This window comes from Sturnus vulgaris, chromosome 6 (assembly GCF_052056855.1).
Source record: "Sturnus vulgaris isolate bStuVul1 chromosome 6, bStuVul1.hap1, whole genome shotgun sequence".
In the NCBI taxonomy this organism is placed as follows: Eukaryota; Metazoa; Chordata; class Aves; order Passeriformes; family Sturnidae; genus Sturnus; species Sturnus vulgaris.
The window spans coordinates 18185797-18202606 of NC_142248.1; the positions used below are offsets into that span (position 1 = coordinate 18185797).

Here is a 16810-nt window from a genome sequence, read left to right on the forward strand (position 1 = left end):
GTCTGTCCGGGCGCTTTACTCTCTTCTGACTTTTGTTGTTGTTGTTTGTTTGTTTTTTTTTTTTATTCCCCCCTCTCTTCTCCTCTTTCTTTTTCTTTCTTCTCTTCCGGCCCGCTTTTTGACAGTACGATGAGCTGCCCCACTACGGCGGGATGGACGGAGTAGGGGTGCCGGCGTCCATGTACGGGGACCCCCACGCCCCCCGGCCGATCCCCCCGGTGCACCACCTCAACCATGGGCCGCCGCTCCACGCCGGACAGCACTACGGCGCCCACGCCCCGCACCCCAATGTCATGCCGGCCAGCATGGGCTCCGCTGTCAACGACGCTCTGAAGAGGGACAAGGACGCGATCTACGGGTAGGTGCCACCGGGCCGCCCTGCGCCGGGGCCCGGCTCGGCAGCGCTGGTGCCCGCGGAGCGGCGGGGGCAGAGCGGGGCGGGCGGGCGGCGGCAGCTCCCGCGGGGCCGCAGCGGCCAGCCGGGCCCCGGAGCGGAGCGCGGCGGGGCGAGCCCGGAGAGCCCGGAGGGAAGGCGGCGGCAGGGCAGCCCCAGCCTCCCGCCCCGGAGGGAGATCCGCGCCGTGGCACTGAGGCAGCCGGCGATCCCGGGACGAGGGCGATCCCGGGACGAGGGCGATCCCGGGACGAGGGCGATCCCAGCCTCACTCGGCTGAGGTACCCGCACCCACGGGGAACGGGTGCTGGGAAACAGACTCCTTAGGGAGAGAGGCTGGGTTGGAGAGAGGTAGTGTTGCCTTGTCCTTCCATTTTTCTTTTTTTATTTATTCGGTTTTTTCATCTTTTGTGTTTTGGCCGGAGGGGGGTGGGGGGGTGTCCTTTCTTACCCGTGGGTTTTTTGTTGTTATTTTTTCTTTCTTGGAAAGGCCCCACTTAGGAGTTAGAGACTCTCATTGCTCTGGATTTTAGTTGGAGAAGTGTTGTTCTGGTGTTCTCTTCTGTGCCATAATACCACTCTTCCAACTTCGTAAATAAAGAGCTATTCACATCGCGGAAGGTAGTAAGAATAAAAGGGATTCACTTATTGCAAACAGCTCTTCCCAGAGACAGAAGACATAAATACATTGGGGGCAATGAGCTGAATTTTCTATTTAAGAAAGAAAGAACATGAGGAAAAAGAAACCCATACCCAGCAAAACTCCAGCCTGCACCAGGGCTTTGCTTGAAGGGAATGACACCGATTCCCTTCAGTCACTTTTGGAAAAAATACTGACTGATCCTAAAAGGAGAGCTAGTAACATCTATGACAGAGTGTGGGGCCTTGATCAGGCACCAAATGGGAAAAGAAACAAATGCATGCTTACTACTTAGTACGCAGATAATTTTTTTTTTCTGACTACACCAACTATGGGAAAATATTTCGCGAAGTGCTCCCTTCCTCCACCCCCTCCCCAGCTCACTTATCTGGACAGATGGTATTTTACTTGGGTGTGCTTCCTAAGCCAGGAAACTTCACCACATTTTTGTTAGCAGGCCCCTTGAAAAATAAAATTACGTATTAAGTAGTTTGCAGTTTGCCTAGCTGTGCTCTCGTTTTAGGTCATAGCTGGAGGGTAGGGATGGGATCTTCCAGGTTTTGCGGTATTTTAAGCTGTGGCAAAAGTGTAACATTCTCAGTTGAGCTGCTGCTGAACACGTTCGGTGCCTTGTGCGTTTAGAGAGGTCACTTTTGTCCTCGTCGGTGAGGACTGCACGGGGAATGTGGTTCGGGCATTGCAATTTCAAAATTTAGAAAACCCAAACAAACAAAACAACAACAGCCAACTCACCACCAAACCCGGTATTTTTATTTCAAAATGTGGTTCTCCACTGTTCTGCCCGGGGCATTACTGCGAGACTGCAGAGTGTGGTTGTGCCCGTGTGTCCGTGTCTGTGTGTCCGTGCATTAAAAAAAAAAAAAAAAAAAAAAAAACTTGTTGATTACAGCTCTTCTTTCTCCCTCTCCCCCACCCCCTCCCCTCTCTTTGTGTGCCACCGCCCGGTAGGCACCCGTTGTTCCCCCTCTTAGCTCTGGTCTTTGAGAAGTGCGAGCTGGCGACCTGCACGCCCCGGGAGCCCGGCGTGGCCGGCGGGGACGTCTGCTCTTCCGACTCCTTCAACGAGGACATCGCCGTCTTCGCTAAACAGGTCCGGCACCTCGCCCCCCGCCCCCGACCCTCACCAGAACCTCGACCCGCACGGCCAGGTGCTGGCAGGGGCAGGGGCAGCCTTCCTTTCCTTTCCTTTCCCCTTTCAACCCCCGCGCCCCCTCTCCGGCGTGGCGGGGGTGCGCCCTGGTGGCCCGGCTGGCCCTGACCCCCCCACCTCCCCCCGCCTCCGCGGCCGGCAGCCCCTCCACGCTGCCGGGCTGGGACTCCCGGGCCTTGCCCTCCTGCATTAGTGACAGGGAAAGGTAGCTGCGGCCGAGTTTTGGAGGCAGAGAGAGAGGGAGGCGGACAGGGGACCCAAAGGAGAAGGGTCCCGTGGGACCGGCAGCCGGCTCAGCGCCGGACCGGCAAGAGCGGAGCGGGCTCCTCTCCACAGCCCGGTGTCCCAGGGGCGTCCAGCTGGATTTTGGTACTGGCCGATTTTGTCAAAGGGATTTTCCCCTTTCGGGCTGTCTGGTTACGGGGTAAATACAGAAGCTGTAGTTCACGCCGCTTTTCCTTCTTGCAGGTCCGCGCCGAAAAACCACTTTTTTCTTCAAATCCAGAGTTGGACAATTTGGTAAGGCCTGCTGCCTCTTCCACCGCACTCCCCTGTCGCCCTTCCCGACCCCTCCGCCAGCTGCTGGCAAGCGCCCTGCTCCGCCCCGGGCCGGGCCGAGCCGTGCGGCGGGGCAGCGGCTGCCGGGCCGGGCACCGGGCAGCCCCGGCGTGGGAGCGGGCCGCCGGCCGCTCGGCAAGTTGCCGTCAAGGGGCTTCAAAGAGCTTTATTCTTAGAGCCAGTCAGGGCAAAGTCTCAAGCCCCAATGCATTGCAAAGCTGAGTTTGAAAGCCACGGGAAGCTAAAAGTGAAGGAAGTAACTGCTTAAGAAGAGAGAGCTGGAGATTTCTAATGTAATTCTTTTGCTAATGTGAACGATTTCAATATTCAAAGTGCCTAAATCCGCTTGTAAAGAAGATGCCAAACTATTCAAACACACATTCACCCCCCTTTCTCCTGCGGGCGGGAGTGGGGGTGGGAGCGTGTGTTTGACTTCTCTGCGGACCCTCAAGGATGAGGGCCGGGATGCTGAGAGGGGAACGAGGAGAGGAAGAGGTTTTCTCCAAGATCGCGGTAATAAAGCACTAATCACCGCTCCTGGAATAAATATGATAAAAATCAAGTGTTTAGCTTAAAGTTGATCAGAATTGTTGAAGCGTGACCAATGAGCTAAAATCCTGTATAATGACCGCGCTCCCTGACAATCCCCTTCTCCCTCTTTCCCACTCGGGCTCGCGGCTCTGCTCAGCCTCCGTGCTTGTCTCCCACGTAACCCCTTGCTCAAAACTTTCTTGCAGATGATCCAAGCAATACAAGTACTAAGGTTTCATCTTTTGGAATTAGAAAAGGTAAGAGCCACGGAGGTGGGCGGTGGGCGAGCCATTCCCTGCCCCTTCTCCCCTCCTCCTCACTCCCCCCCGCCCCGGCTCCCTTCCTCCCGACTGTTTGGGCTGACTTGTAAACATGGCCAGAGAAGATAGGGGTAATGCATTGTGACACTGTAACCTGTGCCATCAGAGCATGTGACACCCGACAGACATGCCCAGACCGTTTTTTTCCCTTTTAGTGTGTGTGTGTGTGTAATTTCAATATTTACTAATATTAAATATTAAAGCCCTTTCATCCTTTTTACCCCTTTCCTCAGTAGAAGCTCTTTTTCCCACTCAGAAATATTATGTTTAACAAAAAGAAATGAAACCACTCGTTCTCCTCTCCGGCTCTGTCAGGCACATTAACCCCAAGCAAGCATTAAATGTTTGGAAGAGGCAGGGGCCCCTGCGAGGCGTGGGCAGGGGCTGTGCCCTGGGACGAGAATGGCTCTTCCCACAACCTCAGCAAGTAGCTTCATTTTACTGCTCCCGGCCATTTAGACCTTTTTTCAGCCCCGGTTTAAACTGATCCCGTCCCGAGTGACTAGTTGTACCTGTCTGGGTTGTGTATGCTCCGGAGATACCACCTGGGTCCAGCTCCCAGTGTTCCGATGTTATCACCAAATCCGATTTTCTTCAGCACACAAGTCCAAGCCGACTATCTCTCTCTCTAACTTGTTGCTGCAGCAAGTCTCTAGAGAATAATATGTGCTGCAACAATTTCTCTATTGTTTCCTTGCCTTCAACTATTGTCCCCCTTAATTAGAGTTACTTGTGGAGTATATCAGAGGATTGTACTTGTAACAAAAAAAAACAACAAAAACCAAAAAACAAACAAACAAAAAAACCCAAAAAACTTCAACCCAAAAAAACCCCCACAAAAACAAAAAAAAAGCTGAAATGCGATATTTTGCCATTATTGTTTCTCATATTCTTGTTATTCTTTTCAGGTTCATGAATTGTGTGATAATTTCTGCCATCGGTACATTAGTTGTTTGAAAGGAAAAATGCCAATAGACCTCGTTATTGATGAAAGGGATGGCAGCTCCAAATCAGACCATGAAGAACTCTCAGGATCTTCCACAAATTTAGCCGATCATGTAAGTCCTTCTGCTTTCTTTAGGGCACTTTTAAAGTTTATAACCTGCTTAGAGGACCTCTTGTGGATTTCCTTGCCTTGCTGCTGTTGTCTGTTAGTATTATTATTACCTTAACCTCTTACAAGCTCGAATCTCATCTTCAAACTTTCTTCCCTCTCACTATGCAAAGTTGTAGAAATGCAAAAGGTTCCTTTAGTTTTCATCTGCAAAACATCGAGTTTGCAATGGTTTGTAAAGTTTCCTGGTCTAGGCGGCTTGGAGAGTTAGAAAACTGTTGGTTTGATGTGGGGATCGGTGCTTTCTCCTGTTCTTTGCCAGCTTTGTAATCAATGCATCAATGTAGGAAACACAAACAAGAAAGTTAGGAAGAAAGTTTGCTGATTTGCTCCCCCCTCCCCTCTTGTGGGGATGACAAGTGATGAGAATTATTGGCAATACTACACTGCATTAAAAAAGGGGTTAGCACATTAGAGTTTCCAATGCTTTTGCTTTATAGCAACTTATTGTCAGAATATGGACTTATTGCCAAACGCCTGAAGCATCTTCATAATAAAAGACAGTAACCTTGATGAAGCAATTATTAACAATGTATTACAGAAAGTTGGAGAGAACGATGATTGAGTAACCGTAGGTTAGCGGTTGATTTTAACACTTTAGGAGTTGGTGAATTAGTGTAATGTGTGTAGGACTGAACATTGGTGTGCCTGGTGAGGAGAGTGCCTTTGTTTTTCCGGGTTTTGGAGCAGCTCCTCTGATCCTTCAAAAGATGTAGATGCAGAGAGACTTCGGGATGTGGAGGGAGAGATTGCAGCTGGTACAGCAGAAAAGGGAAGGAATAGCTCTGGTTAAAAAGGGTGGGTGTGAACTCCACTTTATTTATAGGAATGCATCCCTGGGGGGCAAAAGGGTTTATACAGTTTTAGATTCAATTGAACTCTAAATGATAGAGTCTAATATTTTAGTGGTTGAAATATTAATTTAACACCCGGTGTGAAGTTAACCATGCTTTCTGCACAGGCCCCTGCCTTTATTTCCCAGTGTGTTAAGAGTAGCTGGAAGCCCAGAGAGAATGAGCTTTCTAGGAGCTTTTGTTTCCTTTGAAAACATGTAGTTTCTGTGTGTATTTGGTAATTACATTAGACCTGGACTGAAGCTGAATTGGGAGATAAAATAATAATAAATTCTTCTAAATGTCCCCCTTCTGGCGTGGCTTAGTTACGGGAAATATTTTTGGACCCAAGCCTTAGCTTTCATTTTCTCATTTGTATTCAGTAAACATTGCATGACAAGGTTTGTGCTGTGTTTTACATTTTAAATCTATTATTTTGAGAGAAAAAAACGTATGCAGATCTTCCTTAAAGTTTCTCTGCTTATCAGCTAACTCACATATAGGTAATAAACTCCATGAGGCCTGACACAATTTCAAAAATATTTGTTTCATGGCATTTTACAACACTAAATTCGTGGGCATAAGTATTCTGGGAGAGTACTAGAAAAGAAATTGAAATGAGTGGCAACCTGAAAGATAGTGAGTCACTCTGTAAAATTTAGAGAAACAGAAAAAAAAATACATGTTTCTCCAGTACAGTTTCTTTACAAGAGTGTGTTTCAAGTAGAAGTGTAGAAATGGAGCATGCTTATGTTTATATTGAAGAGATTAGATAAACTAGCCTGTTTAGGGTTCTGGCAGATGGCAAATGCTCAAGCCAATTTGCAGTGCACCATTATAATATTTAAATTCACGTGCATTGATAGGACAGGAGTGGAGGGGGTTAGCATTTTGATAATTTGGTAACTATTATCTTCCCTAAGAAGAATCTCCTCTTGCTTTTGTGGCCCCAAAAACAAACTCAAATAAATATGACAACCCATTTATCTTGCACCCGTTAGGGTTTACCACTTCATTGGGTATTATAATTTAAAGCCTTTTATTTCCTGGAGATTTGAGCTATAACATTTTTACTTTAGCCCCCTGCTATTTGTTTTGAAAGGAAGCAATAATTTGTGCAACCAGAACACCAACTGGGAAATGAAGAGTTGTATCACATAGTTACATTTTATTCATGCGTTTTGGGAAATGTGTCTCCTTATTGGATTTTTTTTTTTTTTTTTTATATTAGCTTGTTTTCCTGACAAAACTTTAACACCTTTTTATAGCTTAGTCAAACTATCATGTTTTATATTTGCACTGTACAACGTTCCAGCAGAAAGAAATGCATCTTTATTCATAGAAAAGGAAAAGCTTTTAAAAAATGGCTAATATAAACATGCAAGTCTATTAAAAAATGAGCTATCATTTCTGAGCATCTACCTGAAAATGCAGCAGTTCAAGCATGCAAATTTGTCCAATTTGGCTCTCCAGGTTTATTTTCTTTCATTTGCCTTGATATGCATATTTAATATATAGCCTTAGGCTAGATCTCATTTGGTGAAAGTTGGTGTAGGGGTGATGATGAGCCACTTCAGAAGGACAGAGACAGCATGTTGTTTCCTCTGTTTTATGTATTGGCCCACTATTCTGATCCACGGGTCTTCCCCTCATGGTTTTATTTGCACATGAAATACTAGGAGCATTTCAACTGATTGGCTATGAATAATGATAGCTCAAAAGAAGTGTAGGTTAATTTGTTGTGTGCCAAGGTTTCTCTTGTGGAGGTGACAGTTTGTGACAGCTGTTTGACACCCCAAAAATCCATACCCCTCTATTGTTATTAAGTGGTGTAAAGCTACCCTGTGTGTTTAATGTGAATGTGAGGGGTGGTAGTAGTGACAGTGGCAGTGCTGAATTAGGAACTAAGGCAGCTCTCAGCTTTATTGTTTTTCTAGCCCTTAATACAGGCATGAAGGAAAGTAACAAAGAATTGTAGGATTAGCCAATATTTACCGTAAGACTTTAAATGGGGTACTCAAAAATTACCTACTTCCCCTTTCAAAATCTCTGCTATTTATATAACTTAATTAGAAACCAAACCCAAAAACAACAAAGGAATGAACTCTTCAGAGATACACCTGTGCTGAAAAAAGGAGACAGCTGAAAGTGGTCATGCTGTACATGTTTGGTAATAAATGTGTTTATTGAATTTTATTTTAGTGCACTATTAACTGTTATGTAATATAGTTAGTGTAAAGGGTCCAGGGACTTCGTAGATCAAATAGTGTAGTGCTGGCCACAAGAAGCTGAAACTTTTGTTGTTACTCTGCTGTGTTTAGTAAATATAACAGCCCATAATTAGTGTTTGAATTTTTAACACCCTCGGTTTTTTTTTTATTGCTCTGAGGTATTAGCTGTAGATGGGAAGAAGGTAATTACAGCTATGCCCTGGCTGAACCAGATTAGTTAGGAGGAAAAAAAGATAAGAAAAGAGGGGAAAAAAACCCCTTGCAGCTGCAGTTCAAGTTTGGTTTCCCAGCGCAGACAATTTATTATTGTTCAACTAAACATACCAGGCCCTATCCTGAATTCTGTGTTCAGCCTAAAATGTCTGTTTGTCTGAGATTGTTTGCAGATCTTTTTTTTTTCTTATTTCAAGCTATTTAAATTTGAAAAATATGATGCTCATAAAATTTGGAGGTTTTTAAACTTTTTTTGAACGTGCGATAACATTTTGTACTTTAATTACATTTCTTTTGTAGCTGGCCTCACCTGGTGTCATAGAATTGTTCCTTTGGCACAAACCTGTTTTGAAGTCTAGTAATTCTCCCATAGAAATTTATGGCTGTCCTTCCACTGGCTTTCGTGGGAACAGGATCAGAGCCTCAGTCTTTCTTATATTTGTTCATTTTTTTGTAGCTCAGAGGTAATAATACACAGATTATAATTCCTAAAATATAATTAAAATGGTTAAAAATATACATACATCTCTTCTATAAAAAAAGACTCTTGACAGATTAGAAATCCAACGTTTTAGCTGTAGAAGAGAAAGATTAGTCTGAATATTAAACCTTTCAGCCCTCACATGAGGAGATACTTTATTTTGTACTTTTGGATATCCAGACAACTTAACGTTTCTTTAATATTTCTCCTCAAAGAATGGTCTGTGCAAATTCCTGACGTTTTGCAGATAAGAAAAAATAAAAATAGTGTAGTACACTAGACATAGTATTATTACCTGTTCCAGTAATACAATTAATTCTTTAGGTAAGATTTCACTGAGTAATGAAGAAGCAATTGGGGGCCTGATGCTGGAGTCTGCAGGTATGCCACACTTTTGTGGAATTCAGTGGGAGTTTCGAGGAACACCAGATTAGACCCCAAAGGTTCCCTTTCTGTCTGTAGGGTGTCAGAAGGAAAACTAAGTGGCTAACTGCAACAATAATAAGGCAAATTTAGAACGTGCCTCCAGACTTAGGACACTGCGGTAGGCCCTGTACTTTGTGAAGGGGCAGGAGCTTCAGGAACTTTCTAAGACTGTAGATTGTGTTGTGCATTCCTGCTTTTTGGTGGGCCAAGGTACACTTCTGTCAACAGCTGAAGTCTCAAATTTGAGTGTTTAAACTCTGTTCTCTCAAACTGAACCAATAATGTTTTTCAGTATCTGTTTGATAACTGTGATCCCTTTTTGGTTTGAGTTATCAGTCTAGATGAAGTGTAGCCACATAGAATGACATAGAAGGACAATTTAAAAAACCCAGCACCCCCCTGATTTTTCAAGTCTCAGTTCCTTGGTGACAGGTGGATTACATGTCTGATTTCAATCTTAATTAGAAAATACAAAACACGCAGCTTTTCAGAATGCTGCCATGTTCTAGGAGACTCAAAAATTGCTCCTGATGCTTTCTTCAAATGCAAAATCAAGGGAGAAGAATTAAAACTTGTGCATATATACAAAATATCTGTTAGATTGATGTGTCTTGGTTTTTGTTTCAATTGTGTAACTCTAGTACAAAAAAAGTAATCATATTAAGTATGCATCTTTTGGAAAAAAAACCTTAGCAATACCAGGAGTAGTCTTTTTTAGAAAACGTACTTATTATGCCAAATTAGATTTTTTCATGTCTTTTTGTCTTATTGAAAGTTTCTTTAAATAGTAGGTTTATTATTAAATGCACTTGACGTGATCTCTAAGATAGCACCCTGAACTTTAGGCACACAAAACAGACAGAGATGCACACACAGAAACTCGTGCATGCACATGATAGATTTCTGTGTCCTGCGTAGTCTATCATATTTTCATATATGGCTGTACCTAGATACAGATCTTTGGGGTATCAGTCATATCAGTCATTTTACTGTGTTTACAAGTGTTACTTGTAAGAACAAGGTGAGCAGGATTTGAATTGTGTTTTTGGGGGATAATGCCATCTGTATCAAGTAGTTCAATTCAGTTTTGTGTTTGTGAATTAATTTACCAGACCTTCTAGTCCAACCATGTTTAGAAACAATAAGCTTTAGCATTGTAGTTTCTTTCATAAAAACAAGTTGTGTTTCGTTTGTTCTTGTAAGATTAATGATTTTGTCAATTTCATCTGATAAAATTATGTTGGGGCCTGATCCTGTCAGAGTTGTATACTTGAAACTTTAGTTTAAATAAGTGAGTCAAATCCTGCTCAGCTTACTTACATGGGTATCAGCTGGCCTGATTAATTTTATTTCCCAGTTATAAATAAGAAGCAGATTCCTTATGGTTAATTGAGTCTTTAATATCACCATAAAAATCAGTATGAGACCAGAATCAGCCCTAGTAGGACTACATACACTCACAAAAAGCTAGCCAGACTTTGCACAGCAGATATTTTGGACATACAAAACAAGAATTGCAATTTGTCTGAAGCTTATCCTACATCAAATTTCTCTATTACAACATCTCTGTTCAAGAAATCCTGTACTAGTTAAAAGCTCTTATGCTTTCCAAGCAGATTTTCAGCTTCAACAAAAGAGAAATGTGTCAGATTGGCATTGTATGCCTTTTGTCCTTTCTGTTGCTCTTTTCTAGATTTAGCAAAATTCAATGGTGGTGTTAAATCAATTTTTTATTTTTTTACTTTCAAGGGAAAAAACACTGGCAAGATTATGTTTTCTAGGGAAGGCCGTGTGTGTAAATGAGAAACAGTGGATAGCAGTGGAGTGATCTCCTGTGGCCCTGCTAGTACAAGCTTTCCCCATATTGTCTCCTGCTTTTATATTAATTACAACTTGCATTATCAGCTGTGAGTCTGTAGCCCAGCAAATAGAAAATACTGCCCCTGGAGACATAGCTTCTTGTATCTATTTTCCATCTCCTTCTATTGTGCTCTACTCAGTATTCACTGCTTTCCTCCTAGTAACACTGCTCTTTAACACAATTAGGTAAGAGCAAGAGGAGTACCATATTTGGCTCCCAATTATTAGAACTATTGGGAATAGATACATGTGTGCTGTTCACTTGCTGTGGTATCTGGCATTAGTTTAGGTCATACATGTGTGAAATTTTTATAGTATGCACACGTACACAAAACAGACAATTGCATTTTGGCAGATATCATCCCCACTCTTCAATGTGTTTCTGCAAAGTGATTACTAAACTTTCAAGAAGAAATGAGAAGTCATGCTAGGAGTTTGTGTAATCTATCTAAAGCTATGTGTTTGGTTTCTTCTTTTCCTTCTTTTTAAATTTTTGTTTTTCAGTGTGATAACCCAATACAAATTTCATTGAAACGAACAGAAAAATTGCAACTAATATTAGTGGGCTTTAGACTAGGATCCCTTCAGGTACCTCAAATATACTGATGAAGTTTTCTAGTGAAGCACACTTTAGAGGTGCCATTTGGTCATTTTTTTTTCTTTGAGGATGTGCATAAAATAAATACTTATGATTCGTCATTTGGCCAAGAATATTTTTTGAGGGAGGTGAAGTTGGAAATGGTCTAGGGGAGAAAAAGATCAGTTCACTGACTTGTACAATGATCTTAGTCCAAACCAAAAGAATGCTGCCTTATTATGAGTCTGTAAACTCCACCCCTAAAATTATTTGCCTTTTTTTATAATATTAAAGTCTAACTATTTTTCTGCCTTTCAAATTCCTTCAGCATTCTACTGTTGCATTTAGTAAATATTTTTTCTGTCCTCCAACAAAAATCTGCCAAATAGCTTCCTCAAGAAAACTGTGTCACAAGAAATACATTGAGCTCTCAATCAATACAGTTTGTCTTTCTCAAACCGGATCTACAAACTGAGGTCAAGAGCAGCTCAGCCTGGTAGAGACAGCAAGTGTTTTCAGCTGTGGGAAGTCTCATTCAGTGACCCTATCCAGATTTTTACGGCTTTGTAACAGAAAGGCTGGTCTAGATCTTGAAATATTGTGTGATAGGTTTTGGATGACATTCGCCTTAAAACATAGCTGAGCTGTTACCAGCTAATTATTGTAACTTTCGTACATGTGATAAGGAGCTCCAGCAGCAGCCAGCACAAGAGAGCCTGCAGTACACAAAATTAGCATAACTCACTGTGTTCCCTGAAAAGTTTAGCCTAGGTGAGCATGTCGCAATTACTACATTTTCTAAAAGAAGGTTCCAGCACGATGTTGTTGGAGGGCTAAACTCATGCTATGCTATTGTTTCTTTTCTTTTTCATGTATTTCTTCTAGCTCTTTATCTGATTACCATCCGGCAAACAGCTGACGCTAAGAGGCTGCAGAGGGCTGAAGAGCTCCTGTCTGCTGTTTGCCTTCAGCTTGAAGCTATTTGAGTGGCTTCCTAAGTCAGAGATAAAAAGAGAAGCTCATAGGCACAACTGTGTTTTAATCCAGGCTGTAAAGAAACTCGCACAGTTTTTGCCTTTTATTTCCATCTGAACTTTTTGCTAACCTTATATTCAAGTATTTTGTTCTTTTTAATAACACCTGGGCTGCTTCAACTTTCAAGACTTCTCATCTTTCTTTTTGTGTTTCTCTCCACCTGACTCTGAAAAATGATGGTAAAATGTGGGGGGGTTATTTGTTTTTCTTTTTATTTTCTTTTTCTTGTGTTGGTTTTTTTTTTTTTTTTTAGATGAAACTGTGGGGAATAACAGTATTAATTAGAGAAAATTAACACAATAATCTCAATGAATATAAAATACTACTGTTGGGTGGCAGTTTTTCCTGTTGTAGTTCCGTGTGAGGAAAAGTAGATCAGTCTTCTAAGTTTTGGAGGGACTGGTGATTTTGTGCCGTAAGTGCTATTGTGCTGCATGCTGTGCTGACAGGTTAGGCAAATTTCAGATCCTGACCTGTCTTCTGATTTTACTTATGTCTTCCTGTCATGGAACCACATAGGCGGGTGTATATGTGTGTCTGTCTTTGTAAGGTGAAGGGGATTTGGATCCTTCTTACCCTTTGGTCACCTGAGACTTTACTGGGAGCCTTTTGAAGTCCTGGGCTCTTTCCTTTGTCTCTGCTGAGATCCAGGTCGGGCCCGTCAGATTTATGTTGCTGGGTATCGTAGCAAGCCGTTACTTGGCAGTTCTATTCTGTGTTGCTATACAGCATGTGGTACTAATCAGTGCTAGAAGATTACTTTGAGATGTTTCAATATAGATTTTGGGACTTGGTCCCAATCACATTTACACTGTATTTTACAAAGGGTAAATCAGTTGATTATGTTGAATTTATTCCTACTACACATTGATATAGATGGGGTCAGAATCAGTCCTGGTCAAAGAATTTATCCAACTTGTCACTTTCTGCTTTCAGTTTCTCCTCATCCTTTAATAGTCTAGTGTTATTTCACGATGCAGATTTAAACCACAATCAATCCTAAGCAATCTAAGAACCTTTTTTTTTTTTGAGGGGAGATATGTTGTTTGTTGTTATTGAATTATTATAATGTGCTCAATTTAAGTTGTCGCACGCAGGTGACAAGTAATGCAAGTCCAACCCCTACTCTGATCTGTTTCATGTGTTCTTGCTCTCCTTTTCTGCCAGAGGAAATTCCATCTCTTGCCTGCCTTCATGTGGTGCTGATAAAGCTCTTCCTGTACAGTAGAATTCCTGTTTTCCTTTAAGCAACAGCAGGGTATTGGGAATGATCAGGAAAGGGGAGGAGGACAGGAGGAGAATACACTCAACAAAGTAGCACTAAACTTTAACATTAAGTTTTCCTCACTTATGCTTTCAAATAGCAGCTCCTCTCTCCGGGAGAGCCAATACCCAATAAATTAGAAAGCATACGTGAATTATGTGACTTAAGTACAGTAGTTCAGCTCTTACTTAGCCAAGTTTTGCAAACTCTGTAAGTCTGTCTTCTGCATTCCCTTTGTAGTATTTTATGCATAGTAATGTAGAAAGAATTACATAAAAATCACTATACAAGTTATTTTATATAATCACCTGGTGGTTGTTCTTGACAATTCTTGTAAGTGAACTGTTACAGCGATAAATCTAGAAAGTCTCTTGAAATGTGTCATATCAAGGTGGTGGCTGGGGGTGAGGAAGCATTTTTCCTGGTATATAATGTCTCTGAGAGAAAGCTTGCTTGTGAGTTGCCCCTCACAACTTTGTTGGAAGTTTTCCCAGCATTTAAATGGGTGACAGAGAAGTTAGGGAGTGAGGACACACTACTCTCCCATGTGTGTTCTCCTGTACTTCTTGAAAAATGTCCCTCCTTTTCTCCCTGCGTAGCTGTAGTCAGTATGGAAAAACAAAGTATGGGGAGATAGCTTGCATACCAACTGTCCTGATCCTAATGAGAACACATAGTATCATAAACTATGTAGGCAGATACTCTTCCCTCCTCTGCCCCCACCACTACCCTGTAGAACTCCTTAAGACACTAAACTTATGGGGTTTTTTTCTGTCCTGAAATATTGTTTTCCAGTACTATTCAAACAATTAAATCCAGACAACTCTGTGGAAAGTTTAAAAAAGAAAAAAAAATCTGTCCTGTGTTTTAACACATAAATCTTTGTATCTCCTCTGCTTGCCTTTGCTGAAGAATTATTACACTGTGCAAACAGCATAGGTGTTTGGCACATTTCACAAATGCTAATGTGTATACTTTCCTCCCCTTCCTCCCCTCTTCTCCCGGTTTGCTTTCTGTTCTTCATTTGCTATTGGAATGGGAACCGTGGAAAAAATTCCTTGGCACTCTGACACCAGAATCCTTCATCTTGGAGAGACCACGATGATGCAACCTCAACGCACTCGGCAGGCACACCAGGGCCCTCCAGCGGGGGCCACGCTTCCCAGAGTGGAGACAACAGCAGCGAGCAAGGTAAAAGGTCAAACTTTTTCCCTCCACAAAGTAGGCATGACTAAAATAACTCCAGCTTTTTTCATTATATCAGTACATCTGCCTTAGAGTAAACATGGAGTGGCAGACTTGCAGTATAATCAGCTGTAAGTTAGGGAGACGGTATTTCCTTTTCCTAACCCACTTAGCTGCATTTTATTATTATTTCAAAGCAAAATATCTAATCTTCAAACAAGCTTTGTAATAACAATTGATTAGTTCTGCCAATTCCTTTACAAATTTGGTTATCTACAGTTTATTTTTGTGTGGTGTAAGTAAATACAATGACAGACATACTCTCCAGCTGCGGTGCAGTTGTTTGAGTTGGATTAAAGATGGAGAGTTTAACCTGTAGTTTTATCTGAGAAAGAGACTTCTATGTGAATTTATGAAGCTGCTAAATTATATAAAGTAGAAGCAAACCCTGAATTAGACAGAAAAATGTTTCTTGAAATGTTTGATTGTAGAGATTTGTTTCTGCTTCTGAAAATCTGAATTCTGAATGGTAAATACACCTGAACTGCAAAACCTCTTCTGTATCTACATAGAGTGAAACCCTCTCATGGTTCAGGAGATTTGATTATTATTTCAGGGTTTTTTGTTTTATTTCCTACTGCATTGCACCTTATGTGTGGTCATCTGCATCCATGCTGAGAGAGTGTCAAAGGCTGTCATTCTGTTATGATAGTGTTTTACACGTGCTCATTAGAAGAATAAGTGGCTCCAGAAGGTGTAAGAGTCAGGCCTCCAGTGCTAAACGTTGGGTAAAGATGGCCTGCTGTCATTCTTGGATCTTGACTCAAGAGTTTTTTGTTTTTTTGTTTTTTTTGTTTTTTTAAGTCCAGAATTTAAGATAGACTCCATTCTTGTTTTTCCTTGAAAACATGGTAAGCTTCTCCCAGTGAGAGAGACATTACCTCTTTAAGGTCTTATGATCTGGTCTCACCAGGAGATGTTTCTCCTACACCTGGAGTATTTTGCCTGTCTTTTTCCCCATGTGCCCAGCAGAGACAATTGACAGGGCTAACGTCCAACTGGCCTTGCAGGATCCCAACACTGGAGAAGGGAGAAGCCTTCGGGGCTAGAGTTGCTTTGACTATTCCCATGCTGCAGACTGTTTCCCTCCATGATATTTTTCATGCTTAGACAGCAGAAGAGATATGTGATTTCATATCTCTCACATGGCCCATTGCTTGGCACAGAGCTAGCTCCCCTCATCTGCCTGATGATCTGGTGTTGCACCCATTGTGATTCTAGGAACTTTCTAAATTTGTTTCTGGTAGAGTGGTTTGGTTTTGTCTCTTATTTGTAAGAATTGTTTATACATTTGTAATCTTATTGCTGATAGAAAGCAGCCATGGCATAGGGTGTGATCCAACTCCAAAATGAGTCACAAGGATTTTTTGCTATGGGATTAAACTGGAACTGTACAAGACCCAGCAAGAACCACTACAGCTTCAACAGCTAATGATAGGGAGAGGTTGACTGCTAAACAGCATATTGGCTGGCCATAGGCTTGACTGTTGATCAAATGTTTACATGATATATTGTAGCTAAAGTGCTTGGTGTAGCAGATGATTTGCCTGCTTAAAAATGATCCCTTTGATTGGTCAGCCACCTTCATTCCAGCCCTAGGGAAGAAGTTTCCCCACACCTGTATCACCACTCTGCCCCAGGAACCCCTTAAAAATTAGAAAAGTTCCTTCACTGAGCCATGCTTGATATAAAGAAACCCTTGTATCTGTATCTAGGGATCTTGCATTTCATAGTCTGATCCCTTGCCATGTAACTCTGGGTGCTTGGGAAATATTGCTAAGCATTAGAAAAAGCAGTTGATGATTACTACACCAACTTTCCTTTGGAAACGGGTTTCTGCCAATATATATGATTTCAACAAACCTGTTACTCATTTCTGCAGAAGAGGAACAACCTCTGAGGGGCCAAATCAGTCAC

At 42.1% G+C, this 16810-nt stretch overlaps 1 protein-coding gene across 3 annotated transcripts in view; it reads left to right on the top strand.

Annotated features, from left to right (window-relative positions):
• MEIS2 (Meis homeobox 2) overlaps nt 1-16810 on the top strand; it is a 174062-nt gene that overhangs the window by 2560 nt on the left and 154692 nt on the right. For all 3 annotated transcript variants that reach the window (XM_014891633.2, XM_088167208.1, XM_088167209.1), the window contains 6 exons: nt 126-358; nt 2004-2145; nt 2674-2724; nt 3501-3551; nt 4523-4672; nt 14725-14839. In XM_014891633.2, the coding sequence (XP_014747119.1) occupies nt 126-358; nt 2004-2145; nt 2674-2724; nt 3501-3551; nt 4523-4672; nt 14725-14839 (742 nt within the window). The remainder of the gene's footprint in view (nt 1-125; nt 359-2003; nt 2146-2673; nt 2725-3500; nt 3552-4522; nt 4673-14724; nt 14840-16810) is intronic.